The sequence below is a fragment of the Arachis stenosperma genome, chromosome 4 (genome assembly GCF_014773155.1).
Source record: "Arachis stenosperma cultivar V10309 chromosome 4, arast.V10309.gnm1.PFL2, whole genome shotgun sequence".
Taxonomy (NCBI): Eukaryota; Viridiplantae; Streptophyta; class Magnoliopsida; order Fabales; family Fabaceae; genus Arachis; species Arachis stenosperma.
This window is the reverse complement of record NC_080380.1, coordinates 136,497,137-136,512,468: the sequence shown is the minus strand read 5'-3', so window position 1 is coordinate 136,512,468 and position 15,332 is coordinate 136,497,137. Positions and strand designations below refer to the sequence as shown.

The 15,332-nt window shown below is 28.9% G+C and overlaps 3 protein-coding genes across 3 annotated transcripts; 2 read left to right on the top strand and 1 right to left on the bottom strand.

The window, feature by feature from the left end:
- Positions 1-508: 508 nt before the first annotated feature.
- On the top strand, positions 509-946 carry LOC130975641 (S-protein homolog 3-like). Its single transcript, XM_057900403.1, has one exon. It carries the CDS (start codon positions 509-511, stop codon positions 944-946), a length of 438 nt encoding a protein of 145 aa, XP_057756386.1.
- Positions 947-5,443: 4,497 nt separating this feature from the next.
- On the bottom strand, positions 5,444-10,001 carry LOC130975640 (uncharacterized). The gene is made up of 8 exons (XM_057900402.1): positions 9,769-10,001; positions 8,504-8,623; positions 8,203-8,225; positions 7,974-8,044; positions 6,135-6,497; positions 5,983-6,048; positions 5,749-5,885; positions 5,444-5,552 (listed from the first exon to the last, which is right to left on the bottom strand). The coding sequence occupies exons 1-8, from the start codon at positions 9,999-10,001 to the stop codon at positions 5,444-5,446; spliced, it is 1,122 nt and encodes a 373-aa protein (XP_057756385.1).
- A 520-nt stretch (positions 10,002-10,521) lies between these two features.
- LOC130975639 (S-protein homolog 3-like) lies at positions 10,522-10,959 on the top strand. The gene has a single exon (XM_057900401.1). It carries the CDS (start codon positions 10,522-10,524, stop codon positions 10,957-10,959), a length of 438 nt encoding a protein of 145 aa, XP_057756384.1.
- Positions 10,960-15,332: the final 4,373 nt, after the last annotated feature.

Sequence of the window (15,332 nt, the reverse complement as noted above, 5' to 3'; positions counted from 1 at the left end):
CAGCTGACGTGTCATATCTCGTTTACACTGTAAACGAGATACATGGATTGTCATCTCGTTCACAGTATAAACGAGATATGACTACGGAATATAAAACGATAAATATTTTTAAAATTATTTATTTCAGTAATTATTACTTTTATTTTATTTATTTAAATAAAAAATCCGATGAATTGCTAATTTAATAAACCAAAAACTTAAATTTAATTTGTGCTGTATACTCCCATCATCATCATCATCATCATCATCATCATCATCATCATCATCATCATCGTCATCATCATCATGAGGCACTCTTTGTGTGGTGCCATATAACCATATTGTCTACAATATTCACGCCGCAGTTTTTTCAAATTTTTTAGTTCAACCATCTCTTTTACTCTATAGACTATAGTCTATAATACCTTAAATTCTAGTTACTTGATCCTATATATAAACATAACAATTATTCACAATTTCATATTAAAAAGTAAAAAAAAAAATTAGTAGTCCAAATAGCGCGGTAGCAATGGCTCATCTTGCTAGAAGCATTTTCATCCTATGGCTTCTTACTATGCTTCCATTTTTTGGCAACGTTTTATCAAGGTCATCGGAAATATTTGTGGCAATTCAAAATCTTCTAGAAGACCAGGACAATCTAACGGTTCATTGCAAATCAAGAGATGATGATATTGGGGTGCAATATCTAAAGTCTGGTGAATATTTCTTGTTCCATTTTAGACCTAATATCTTTGGAACCACACTTTTCTATTGTAGCTTTGCTTGGGAAGATGGTGTTTGCCGTCGGTTTGATATATATGAATATGATAGGGACAAAACTTATACGGATATCACGTGGCAAATATTCAAAGAAGGACCTTGTAGGTTTATTGAAGATGATGGTCATGATGATAAACATGGAGTTGATGACATTATTTGCTTTCAGTGGAGTCACGATTCCTGTTGATTATTATTATTATTTGGAATATGATAGTAATTGAGCAATGAACAAGATTTGAACTCATGAGAAGAAGCTTAATTCTAAATGATTAAAAGAAAATCATATATACGTTGCCGTAATGTTAAGAAGAAGAAAATCATATATATCTGTTCAGTGATCTTAAGATTAGTTATTAAATATTAGTTGTTAAATATTGGTTGTCGAAATATTTTTCTTATGCAATATTTGGTCATTAAATTTGAAAATATAATTTAGTAGCTGATTATTTTTACTAACAACCACTTAGCTAGATCCCAACAAATTAGACATTAAATTGTTATCTAAGATTGTAGTACAAAATTAATTATTTGCCACTGTTATGTCACTAAATTGCCATCACATTATCAATAATCTATTCATCGATATTACTATTAATATTTTGCATTTGTTGTTAGTCTAGACAAAGTCTCTAATAAACTATGACTATATATATATTACAAAGAAGGTGGAATTTAGCGGATCTTTTAAAGAGATTTGTGACGGTTTTAAAATACTATAAAATAGATTATCAGCGTTTAGGTGATTATCGTCCTTTAAAGCATTGAGAAATGGATTTATAACAATTTCGATAAAAATTACCGTTATGCCAGAATATTGTGTCAATTTAGTTTGCTCGTTGAATTTCAGTTTTAATCTTGTTGGTATATTCAATTATTTTAAATATGGTTATATACATTATCAGTTTAATTTTTTGAACAAGCAGTTTGATGACATATTGGTACATAATTAGAGATTTTAACTTTTTATAACTTAAAGGTTTAGAATTTGATTTTTATTAACCAGGAAAAAAAAAGAATGTAGTATAAAATAAATATATAAAAAGAAAAAAAAAGAAAAATACTAAATTGATTCTCTACGTTTGGATGTAATCTTATTTTTATCTTTAAAGTTTAAAATGTCCTATTTAAATCTAAAAAAGTTTTATTTAATTTCAATGTTTAAATAATTAACGAAATGTCCTACATAACAGCAATACAAGAATAAGGTCGATAATCTAGAGAATAAGTACAAGTTCTAAAGACACAAAATAGAGAGAGAAGATGGTGACTTTGTGACGGTGATAAGAACGGGATGAGGTTTGAGATGAGATTAGAACGGTGAAGATGGTGATGATGAAAATTAGGGTAGAATTAAAAAAAAAATTGACTGATGGTTGACTGTAAAAAATTTAATGGTAAAGATAAAATCGAAACTTATCGAAATGTTAAGAACAAAATTGAATCAAATTAAATGTTAAGAATATTTTTAAAAAACAATTAAAAATATTAGGGATAAAAAATATACTTTAGCCCACTTTTATATTAGACCTATGGAATCTATTCCTATTTTTTGTATTTATTCAATCCTTTTTAATTTTAAACATTAACATCTTGGACATAGACTTTGATGGACTTTCACAAATTAAAGGCTTTATTAACTTATTCATATACAAATTAAAATCTCATTCTCATTATCATTTATTATTCTCATTATCAACAATATTTTACAATTTTAATATTATAATTAGTTATAGTAAAATTATTTTTTTCTATATAGTTATTTATTTTATAATAATATTTTAAATTTAAATTTCAATAGACTTTTACAAATAAGAAAATTTATTAATTTATTTATACAAATTAAACTCTCATTCTTATTATCATTTATTATTCTAATTATCAATGAAATTTTACAATTTTAATATTAAAATTAATTGTAGTAAAATTATTTTTTTATCAATATAGTTATTTATTTTATAATATCTATTTATATAATTATTTATTTATTGTCATATTAGAAATAAACTTAAAAAAATAATTATATTTATAAATTTTATTTTAATATAAATATTATTATATAATTTTTATGTTAACATTTTTTGTTCTCCAAAAATTTTTTCAAGCTTTGGTATTGACTTAGCTAATAATTTAATTTTTTTAGAGATAATTTTTTTAATTTAATTATTTAATAATATATTTTATCTTAAATTTTTAAATATTAATAATTAACTAATAATAAAAAATAATAAAGTTTGGCATTTCTTATAAAGTAATATGCTATTTTAAGAAAACTTAAAATATGCGTTAATTGCGCTAGTCACTATGTTAGTATTCCCTCGATGGAACTACTTTTCGGAAACTATAATCTATAACATATATATATGCAAACGCATTTTGTATTTTACCGTATAATGAAAAAAGCTTTATGCATGCTTTTGAGACTTAAATTTGAGTTCAACCATAACCTTAACTCTATATATTTTTATATTGTGTTAGTCTAAACAATGTTTAATTTCATCTAGTCATATATATAGACAGAAAAAGAATACATATATTATGATTAATATTTCGGATAATTTACGCATATAAAACATCTCTATGGAGATATTACATATAAATATCCTAAATGAAAAATCGTTGCATGTATATATCCTAATTTAAATCTGACTTGTAAAAAACTTGAGACTTTAGAAATTGGAATTAACAGGTAAGTGATTATAGCTACACGAAAAACTCAATGAATTATTAGGACACAAATAAAAATAAAATTACGTACATGTTCTCACCTCCCAGGTGGGTAAGTAATTTTATATTGTTATTTTAAAATCTAATGTGTTATTTGTGATTTTACATTTAAAAATGTGTTTCGAAATTCTAGATTTATTTATAAAATTTTTTATATCGGACAAATTAGTATATAATAATATAATTTAGAAATCTTTTTTACAATTTTTTCCAGATTGAAAATAAATATTATATATATGGAACAATTTTTATGATTCCTACTCTAAAATTTAATAGTAAAAATTTTAAAGCAATGGTTTTTTTTTTTGTGTGGTGCCATGCACTCTTTGTGTGGTGCCATATAACCATATTGTCTACAATATTCACTCTTTCTGTGGTGCCATGCACTCTTTGTGTGGGGCTATAGTTTTTACAAATTTTTTAGTTCAACCATCTCTTTTACTCTATAGACTATAGTCTATAATACCTTAAATTCTAGTTACTTGATCCTATATATAAACATAACAATTATTCACAATTTCATATTAAAAAGGATAAAAAAAATTAGTAGTCCAAATAGCGCGGTAGCAATGGCTCATCTTGCTAGAAGCATTTTCATCCTATGGTTTCTTACTATGCTTCCATTTTTTGGCAACGCTTTATCAAGGTCATCGAAAATATCTGTGACAATTTAGAATCTTCTAGAAGACCAGGAAATATCTGTGGCAATTCAGAATCTTCTAGAAGACCAGGACGATCTAACGGTTCATTGCAAATCAAGAGATGATGATATTAGGGTGCAATATCTAAAGTCTCGTGAACATTTCTTGTTCCATTTTAGACCTAATATCTTTGGAACCACACTTTTCTATTGTAGCTTTGCTTGGGAAGATGGTGTTTGCCGTCGGTTTGATATATATGAATATGATAGGGACAAAACTTATACAGATATCACGTGGCAAATATTCAAAGAAGGACCTTGTAGGTTTATTAAAGATGATGGTCATGATGATAACACTACAAGAAAAAAGGCTTATGGCTACGCTTTTTTTGATAACATTTGCTTTCAGTGGAGTCACGATTCCTGTTGATTATTATTATTATTTGGAATATGATAGTAATTGAGCCATGAACAAGATTTGAACTTATGAGAAGAAGCTTAATTCTAAATGATTAAAAGAAAATCATATATACGTTGCCGTAATGTTAAGAAGAAGAAAAAAAGCCAGAATATTTAAATAAGGCAAATTTTGATTGATTTTTGTTAATTTTTTTCTGTTATGAAATATTTTTTATGTTGTTAATTATTAAAGGAGAAGAGCAAAATTGCTTAAATAGTTTTAATTCTAACAACTAGTTAGTTAGTTACTCATTGCACAGTAGTTAAAGATGATGTTCTTGGTGTTTCTATCTTGATGTGAAGAGTTAGTTTAGACTTTAGACAATTGTTATAAATAGTGGCTGCAACTCATTGTAAATATACACTAATATACTGAATGATATTCATAGTTTAGTTTTGTTTCTTCATTCACAAGTTACCTTTTTGCTCTCAAATTCTGTGTTTGTCTTCTTATCCCAGTTTCATGTTTTGATCTGTGGTGCTCCTAATCTGGTTTCTCTTTAGTTCTTTTATTAATTAGTCTTTTGCTTCTACATAAACTAAACCCCCAAAACAAAACAAAACCCCCCTCCTCCCCCAAAAAAAGTAAAATCTAACTGCTAATCTATGTAGGGATCTATTCAGTGATCTTAAAATTAGTTATTAAATATTAGTTGTTAAATATTGGTTGTCGAAATATTTTTCTTATGCAATATTTGGTCATTAAATTTGAAAATATAATTTGAAAATATTGGTTGTCGAAGTATTTGATTGTTTAATTATTTATTATGTCCAAAAGATAATAGGGTAGTTAACTAATGCTACAAACAAAATCTTTGAAGATGCTTAGACAGTGAGCATACATAATAAGAACACACGAGACTAACCTCTCCCACTATACTTTTTACTTCTGGAGTCGCTTGTTTGAACTGAAAGCACTGATCCTGAGATTTTGTTAACCTCATACAGCAATACAGCCAAGAATAGGAAACTGCAATTATGCCAACATTAGAAGGTTGATCAACAAGTGTCCATATGAATAAACCAAAATATCAATTTATACATTTTGGATTTGGAACCATCTTAATGCTATGCTTGAGTACGATTTCATATCTAAATGGCATTCTATTATTTGCACAGAAGAGGTAGCAGTGTGTCTATTACTATGGGGGTTGGGAGGAGCATACCATGTAGTGATATAAGTGCTGAGTCCATGTAGTTGACCAGTTATATAGAGTTGAGTCCATAATGAACAAGTGCATATATCAAAGATCCAAATGTCATTATAGTAACGTTTTTCTCCAACCCCTCTAATGATATAGACCTGCATATCATGGAGAGTTTAGAAAAATCCATGACAAATTAAACTATAAGAGTTCCACAAAATGAAAATCAATATCAGGCAATTAATGAAAATCTGCCTTGGTTCCAATGTTTACTGCAGCATGACCTGCCCAGACTCCTGGTGAAGAACCTTGAATTCTCAACTGCCATATGAAATTTGATCTTTAATTGTTCGAATTTTGAGAAAATTATTAGCAATTCCAACATAAAAGTTAAGAACTATACATACTTTAGACCAAGTCATTGTTTCCATATCAAGAATATCAATGTTTCCATGGTACTGATAACCTGAATCTCCACCATATACAATAAGCTTGTTCCCAATGGCAATGGTACTATGACTGTCCCTAGGGACAGGAAATTCACCTTTCAACTCAGGGCAAGTCCATCTCATGGTTCCTAGTTCAAGAATGTGCAAATCATTCAAATAGTTTGCTCTGCCTTCCCCACTACCACCAAAGATCACTAGTCTATAGCCGCCAACGAGCACGGCCGTGTGGCTCTCCCGGGGCGAAGGAGGTGTCCATTTGCATTCAGGACTAACCCACACTCTAGTGACAAGATCAAGAATATGCATCCCTCCACAGCAGCCCTGAAATTTGGACACAAAAAACATCTTATAATATTTAGTGATATTATTATTATCTCGTTATTATGGTTGTTCTTAACAAGTTCAAGAAGGGGAAAAAATGTGATTTTCTTTGTTTAGTGTATGTTTTGTAAGGCAGGGAGAAGATGAGAATTTAAAATTTTAATTACTATATTAAGAAAGAAGAAAAGTGATGGTAATTACATCTGAGCATGTATTGTTCAACTAATTACAGAAGTGTAAAATTAATTCAGTTTATTCTCTCTAGAGGAAAAAACCACATGGTAAGAAAGATTTAAGGAAAATACTAAAATTCAGAGAAGAAAGTGCTTTGGTTCCTAGCCATAGATAGCAAATAACACAGGGAATTTGAGAGAGAAGTATTAAGAACTCATGAAATTCAACGAGTACACTGCAACCAACAAAAATAGTAAAAAAACATGTCCAGGTTAGAAAACAGAGCTCCAAATTAGTCAAAAATATATGATGGCCTCAAACTTTCATCACCCAAGAGTATGCAGTGCACTATTAGAAATTTGACACCGTTCTTTAACAAAACACAAAACCTTATACGAATAGAATAGATCTACTTGTTCACCTTTCTTTCAACTTCGGATCATGCATTCTTGGGCAAGGTCCTGCAGCAATTTTATGCAAATATAAATAAAAATCAAATAAGTAATAAATAAAATATTACAAGCAAATAAAATCCATAAAGAAAGGACACAACAGCGCACAAGGATCCTGCTTGCTGGGCTCTAGGGAGAATGTACACAGCCTTATATTTAAATCAAACTATTTGCACTAAGGCTCACCCACCCTCTTGTAAAATTGAGAACGTTCCTATAAATAAACTTCTAAAGAATTAATTAACTAACCTCATGAATCTAATTATGGTGCCAAGCATAACACTACAAAATCAAGTCATTACGTCTTTACTTTTATTAACTAGGATTTCATTCAAGTGTTTCCTTAGGATGACAGATATGAAGATAAAAGAATATAAACAAAGTCTCTAAAATTTCTTCACAAGAGAGCAACAATCTAGATGATAACAAATAACTCAAATTTCATCATCTGTCATAGAATCCATTAGTTATGGTCAACTCTCATCAATTCTCAATTCTCAGCAAGAAGTAACATAATCAACAAATAAAACTCACCAAGATCGCTATGAGTGTTGACAAAGAGATCATGAGGGCAAAACCGCACCATGTAGAATCCACAACTTCCTTATTGTCCCACATCACTTCTTTGTATCCTTTCCTTTCTTCCTCCGTCAAGTTGTGAGCTTTTTCCACACAAGAACAAGAAACACACACCAAATTATAGTAAGAATGAAGAAGTAAATGATTTGGGGAATGAGAGTATAAAATTATAGTAAGAAATCCAACTGTAGCAAAATATTTCAAACTCAACAATAGCAGGCATAAAAAAATAGATAGCATGAATAAACAAGATGTTCTTGACAGAACTTACAACAGCCTGCGGTCCATAAGCAACTAATGAACCACCGAAAAATGGTTCGCTGTAAGGAAAAGGAGCATGTGCTTGAAATCAGAGCAAAAATAGTTATTTAGAAGCTACAACTGAAAGCAGCAAATCTATAAACCAAGAGCTTCACGTACCATTGAGTGAGTACTATTGACTTGTTCGCAATTGAACACAGGATCGGAATGATTCAGTAAGAGGAATGGCTTCATTTAACCCTCCACATATGCATTAGCTGACCTGAAAAAAAAAAGATTAAGAACTTGGAAAATGAAGTGTATATGTAATGTATAACACGTAATAGGATTTAAATCAATCCATTCAATGCTCTAAGCACATAAAAGAGTGTAGGGACCTCAAAGAAGTTCTCTTTTTTGTCATATCTAATGAACTTACCGATGTACAAAAGACTTCATTTTCATTATTTATAAAATATATCCTTAAATACAAATTAGCTAATATTTATAAAAATTAAAAAAATAATTAAAAGGATGAATTAATTAAGTGGTAGAACTAACTTTTCAAGTCTATTTCTGAACTTGATCAAATACTTCTCGTTATCTTCTTCAGAAACCTTGTAGATCTTGTCAACGATCTGTTGTCTCTCATTCATATCAAGCTTCCTCACATCAACCTCCCTGCAGAACTATATTATCCAACAAACATTTTCAACTTGTGCTTTTATCAATCATTCAAAACTAATAAGAAAACTTGTGCTTTAATTAAATTTGGAGCAAACTTTAGATTACTTTTGATTAGTTATCCTCTCAAATTATTTGAATTTCAGTTTTCTTCATGGCATGGATTCTAAAAAAGAGCTGAATTTGTTTCATAGCTACAACAACAATAATGAAAAGTATGCCACCAAACAAAGATTGGAATTTATTAATCTCATACTGCCAGAGACAAAAGGAAAATGAAGATTAGCTACCTCACATTTAGATTCCCACACCATATCAAAGGCTTGTCTGAATTTTGTGTAACAAATTCTAGAATCCTTTTGTCCCATTTTCTTCTCCTTTGAAATGAGTTTGGTTCCTCTTTCCACCCATTATTTAGAACATATGTATTCAACAACCGAAGGGTTTCGAATTCAACCAAGATTACTCTGCCATCTGGTTCATGCTTTGAAGCTGGCAGCAAAAAAAGTTTTCCATAAGCATTAAAGAAAAGTTATTGGTTAGAATAAAAAATATAAAATATAAATAATACAATAGTTTAGAAAATAATTGTAAAATCTCACATTCTACAAATAATTCAGCCACATAAGATTATCAAGGAGAGATTAAACCACCAATTTAGAAGCACAACAAAAGCTGATATATACAAAACCACCAATTTAGACACATTAACCATCACACACACATAAAAACAAACACATGGTGCTCAAAACTCAAAATAAGCTACAATTTCTATCTCTCAAAACCCTAACAATAATACAATTAAGATGTCATGCGTAAACCTTAATTATTAATCAAATTGAACAATCAACACAAGAACAAATAGTAATTAATTATATTATTATATCGCAAAATAAAAATAAAAAATTAAAGAAGGGACAAGAGAAAGGACAAGAGAGATCTATAATACTTATAGAAGAACTGAGGAAATATGGGAGAGCTGTGCTTGTTCTGCTTGTGATGGCTTTGATTTTAGAGATCTTCAATAGAGAGATGTCACCAGAGAAGACACTGAGGGAGGCGCTGAGGATTTTGGCGGAGAAAGCGCAGAACTAGGACGGAAAGGAGAGGAAGCTGGAGGTGATGTCACCGGAGGAGATTACCACGGGAGGAGATGTCGCCGAAGGAGGTCGTCGCCGGAGAAGATCCGAGATCCGAAAGAAGATCCGAGATCGTCGCACTGGCTAGGAACAGTGACTATGGGAAACAACTTCGACAGTGGTAAAGAAGGAGCGTGTGGCTTGGAACTTTCGACGGTTGAAGACGAAGCGGCGGTGGTAACGATGGATTGAGGAGGATGACGAGGGAGAGATAGAAGCGAGATTAAGCCCGCCATTTAACGTATATTCACAGTGTTTCAGTTAGGGATTTTTTTCATTTTATATATGTAGGATACTGGCGGTTCAAAACCGCCAGAATCACTAGAATCGCCACCAAATAGAAAGTCAGTTACGGCAGCAACAGAAAATGTCATCATGTTTGGGTATTACGGCGGTTCTTCAAAACCGCCGTAATATAAATGCCATTTTAAATATTTTTTTGTAGTGTAATTTGTGCTGTATACTCCCACCACCACCACCACCACCACCACGCATCATCATCATCATCATCATCATCATCATCATCATCATCATCATGAGGCACTCTTTGTGTGGTGCCATATAACCATATTGTCTACAACATTCACGCCGCAGTTTTTTCAAATTTTTTTGTTCAACCATCTCTTTTACTCTATAGACTATAGTCTATAATACCTTAAATTCTAGTTACTTGATCATATATATAAACATAACAATTATTCACAATTTCATATTAAAAAGGATAAAAAAATTAGTAGTCCAAATAGCGCGGTAGCAATGGCTCATCTTGCTAGAAGCATTTTCATCCTATGGCTTCTTACTATGCTTCCATTTTTTGGCAACGCTTTATCAAGGTCATCGGAAATATCTGTGGCAATTCAGAATCTTCTAGAAGACCAGGATGATCTAACGGTTCATTGCAAATCAAGAGATGATGATATTGGGGTGCAATATCTAAAGTATGGTGAACATTTCTTGTTCCATTTTAGACCTAATATCTTTGGAACCACACTTTTCTATTGTAGCTTTGCTTGGGAAGATGGTGTTTGCCGTCGGTTTGATATATATGAATATGATAGGGACAAAACTTATACGGATATCACGTGGCAAATATTCAAAGAAGGACCTTGTAGGTTTATTGAAGATGATGGTCATGATGATAAACATGGAGTTGATGACATTATTTGCTTTCAGTGGAGTCACGATTCCTGTTGATTATTATTATTATTTGGAATATGATAGTAATTGAGCCATGAACAAGATTTGAACTCATGAGAAGAAGCTTAATTCTAAATGATTAAAAGAAAATCATATATACGTTGCCGTAATGTTAAGAAGAAGAAAATCATATATATCTGTTCAGTGATCTTAAGATTAGTTATTAAATATTAGTTGTTAAATATTGGTTGTCGAAATATTTTTCTTATGCAATATTTGGTCATTAAATTTGAAAATATAATTTAGTAGCTGATTATTTTTACTAACAACCACTTAGCTAGATCCCAACAAATTAGACATTAAATTGTTATCTAAGATTGTAGTACAAAATTAATTATTTGCCACTGTTATGTCACTAAATTGCCATCACATTATCAATAATCTATTCATTGATATTACTATTAATATTTTGCATTTGTTGTTAGTCTAGACAAAGTCTCTAATAAACTATGACTAATATATATATATATATATATATATATATATATATATATATATATATATATATATATATATATTACAAAGAAGGTGGAATTTAGCGGATCTTTTAAAGAGATTTGTGACGGTTTTAAAATACTATAAAATAGATTATCAGCGTTTAGGTGATTATCGTCCTTTAAAGCATTGAGAAATGGATTTATAACAATTTCGATAAAAATTACCGTTATGCCAGAATATTGTGTCAATTTAGTTTGCTCGTTGAATTTCAGTTTTAATCTTGTTGGTATATTCAATTATTTTAAATATGGTTATATACATTATCAGTTTAATTTTTTGAACAAGCAGTTTGATGACATATTGGTACATAATTAGAGATTTTAACTTTTTATAACTTAAAGGTTTAGAATTTGATTTTTATTAACCAGGAAAAAAAAGAATGTAGTATAAAATAAATATATAAAGAAAAAAAAAGAAAAATACTAAATTGATTCTCTACGTTTGGATGTAATCTTATTTTTATCTTTAAAGTTTAAAATGTCCTATTTAAATCTAAAAAAGTTTTATTTAATTTCAATGTTTAAATAATTAACGAAATGTCCTACATAACAGCAATATAAGAATAAGGTCGATAATCTAGAGAATAAGTACAAGTTCTAAAGACACAAAATAGAGAGAGAAGATGGTGACTTTGTGACGGTGATAAGAACGGGATGAGGTTTGAGATGAGATTAGAACGGTGAAGATGGTGATGATGAAAATTAGGGTAGAATTAAAAAAAAATTTGACTGATGGTTGACTGTAAAAAATTTAATGGTAAAGATAAAATCGAAACTTATCGAAATGTTAAGAACAAAATTGAATCAAATTAAATGTTAAGAATATTTTTAAAAAACAATTAAAAATATTAGGGATAAAAAATATACTTTAGCCCACTTTTATATTAGACCTATGGAATCTATTCCTATTTTTTGTATTTATTCAATCCTTTTTAATTTTAAACATTAACATCTTGGACATAGACTTTGATGGACTTTCACAAATTAAAGGCTTTATTAACTTATTCATATACAAATTAAAATCTCATTCTCATTATCATTTATTATTCTCATTATCAACAATATTTTACAATTTTAATATTATAATTAGTTATAGTAAAATTATTTTTTTTCTATATAGTTATTTATTTTATAATAATATTTTAAATTTAAATTTCAATAGACTTTTACAAATAAGAAAATTTATTAATTTATTTATACAAATTAAACTCTCATTCTTATTATCATTTATTATTCTAATTATCAATGAAATTTTACAATTTTAATATTAAAATTAATTGTAGTAAAATTATTTTTTTATCAATATAGTTATTTATTTTATAATATCTATTTATATAATTATTTATTTATTGTCATATTAGAAATAAACTTAAAAAAATAATTATATTTATAAATTTTATTTTAATATAAATATTATTATATAATTTTTATGTTAACATTTTTTGTTCTCCAAAAATTTTTTCAAGCTTTGGTATTGACTTAGCTAATAATTTAATTTTTTTAGAGATAATTTTTTTAATTTAATTATTTAATAATATATTTTATCTTAAATTTTTAAATATTAATAATTAACTAATAATAAAAAATAATAAAGTTTGGCATTTCTTATAAAGTAATATGCTATTTTAAGAAAACTTAAAATATGCGTTGATCGCGCTAGTCACTATGTTAGTATTCCCTCGATGGAACTACTTTTCAGAAACTATAATCTATAATCTATATATATGCAAACGCGTTTTGTATTTTACCGTATAATGAAAAAAGCTTTATGCATGCTTTTGAGACTTAAATTTGAGTTCAACCATAACCTTAACTCTATATATTTTTATATTGTGTTAGTCTAAACAATGTTTAATTTCATCTAGTCATATATATAGACAGAAAAAGAATATATATATTATGATTAATATTTCGGATAATTTACGCATATAAAACATCTCTATGGAGATATTACATATAAATATCCTAAATGAAAAATCGTTGCATGTATATATCCTAATTTAAATCTGACTTGTAAAAAACTTGAGACTTTAGAAATTGGAATTAACAGGTAAGTGATTATAGCTACACGAAAAACTCAATGAATTATTAGGACACAAATAAAAATAAAATTACGTACATGTTCTCACCTCCCAGGTGGGTAAGTAATTTTTTATTGTTATTTTAAAATCTAATGTGTTATTTGTGATTTTACATTTAAAAATGTGTTTCGAAATTCTAGATTTATTTATAAAATTTTTTATATCGGACAAATTAGTATATAATAATATAATTTAGAAATCTTTTTTACAATTTTTTTCAGATTGAAAATAAATATTATATATATGGAACAATTTTTATGATTCCTACTCTAAAATTTAATAGTAAAAATTTTAAAGCAATGGTTTTTTTTTTGTGTGGTGCCATGCACTCTTTGTGTGGTGCCATATAACCATATTGTCTACAATATTCACTCTTTCTGTGGTGCCATGCACTCTTTGTGTGGGGCTATAGTTTTTACAAATTTTTTAGTTCAACCATCTCTTTTACTCTATAGACTATAGTCTATAATACCTTAAATTCTAGTTACTTGATCCTATATATAAACATAACAATTATTCACAATTTCATATTAAAAAGGATAAAAAAATTAGTAGTCCAAATAGCGCGGTAGCAATGGCTCATCTTGCTAGAAGCATTTTCATCCTATGGTTTCTTACTATGCTTCCATTTTTTGGCAACGCTTTATCAAGGTCATCGAAAATATCTGTGACAATTTAGAATCTTCTAGAAGACCAGGAAATATCTGTGGCAATTCAGAATCTTCTAGAAGACCAGGATGATCTAACGGTTCATTGCAAATCAAGAGATGATGATATTAGGGTGCAATATCTAAAGTCTCGTGAACATTTCTTGTTCCATTTTAGACCTAATATCTTTGGAACCACACTTTTCTATTGTAGCTTTGCTTGGGAAGATGGTGTTTACCGTCGGTTTGATATATATGAATATGATAGGGACAAAACTTATACAGATATCACGTGGCAAATATTCAAAGAAGGACCTTGTAGGTTTATTAAAGATGATGGTCATGATGATAACACTACAAGAAAAAAGGCTTATGGCTACGCTTTTTTTGATAACATTTGCTTTCAGTGGAGTCACGATTCCTGTTGATTATTATTATTATTTGGAATATGATAGTAATTGAGCCATGAACAAGATTTGAACTCATGAGAAGAAGCTTAATTCTAAATGATTAAAAGAAAATCATATATACGTTGCCGTAATGTTAAGAAGAAGAAAAAAAGCCAGAATATTTAAATAAGGCAAATTTTGATTGATTTTTGTTAATTTTTTTCTGTTATCAAATATTTTTTATGTTGTTAATTATTAAAGGAGAAGAGCAAAATTGCTTAAATAGTTTTAATTCTAACAACTAGTTAGTTAGTTACTCATTGCACAGTAGTTAAAGATGATGTTCTTGGTGTTTCTATCTTGATGTGAAGAGTTAGTTTAGACTTTAGACAATTGTTATAAATAGTGGCTGCAACTCATTGTAAATATACACTAATATACTGAATGATATTCATAGTTTAGTTTTGTTTCTTCATTCACAAGTTACCTTTTTGCTCTCAAATTCTGTGTTTGTCTTCTTATCCCAGTTTCATGTTTTGATCTGTGGTGCTCCTAATCTGGTTTCTCTTTAGTTCTTTTATTAATTAGTCTTTTGCTTCTACATAAACTAAACCCCCAAAACAAAACAAAACCCCCTCCTCCCCCAAAAAAAGTAAAATCTAACTGCTAATCTATGTAGGGATCTATTCAGTGATCTTAAAATTAGTTATTAAATATTAGTTGTTAAATATTGGTTGTCGAAATATTTTTCTTATG

Bases quoted from the DNA above. Each gene is read 5' to 3' on its own strand.
- LOC130975641 (XM_057900403.1), top strand. From the start codon at position 509: ATGGCTCATCTTGCTAGAAGCATTTTCATCCTATGGCTTCTTACTATG.
- LOC130975640 (XM_057900402.1), bottom strand. From the start codon at position 10,001: ATGGCGGGCTTAATCTCGCTTCTATCTCTCCCTCGTCATCCTCCTCAA. The intron at 8,226-8,503 runs GTTAGTTCTACC...TTTTTTTTTCAG, and splicing joins TTCAGAAATAGACTTGAAAA to GTCAGCTAATGCATATGTGG. The intron at 8,045-8,202 runs GTTAAATGAAGC...TCTGATTTCAAG, and splicing joins AGCTAATGCATATGTGGAGG to CACATGCTCCTTTTCCTTAC.
- LOC130975639 (XM_057900401.1), top strand. From the start codon at position 10,522: ATGGCTCATCTTGCTAGAAGCATTTTCATCCTATGGCTTCTTACTATG.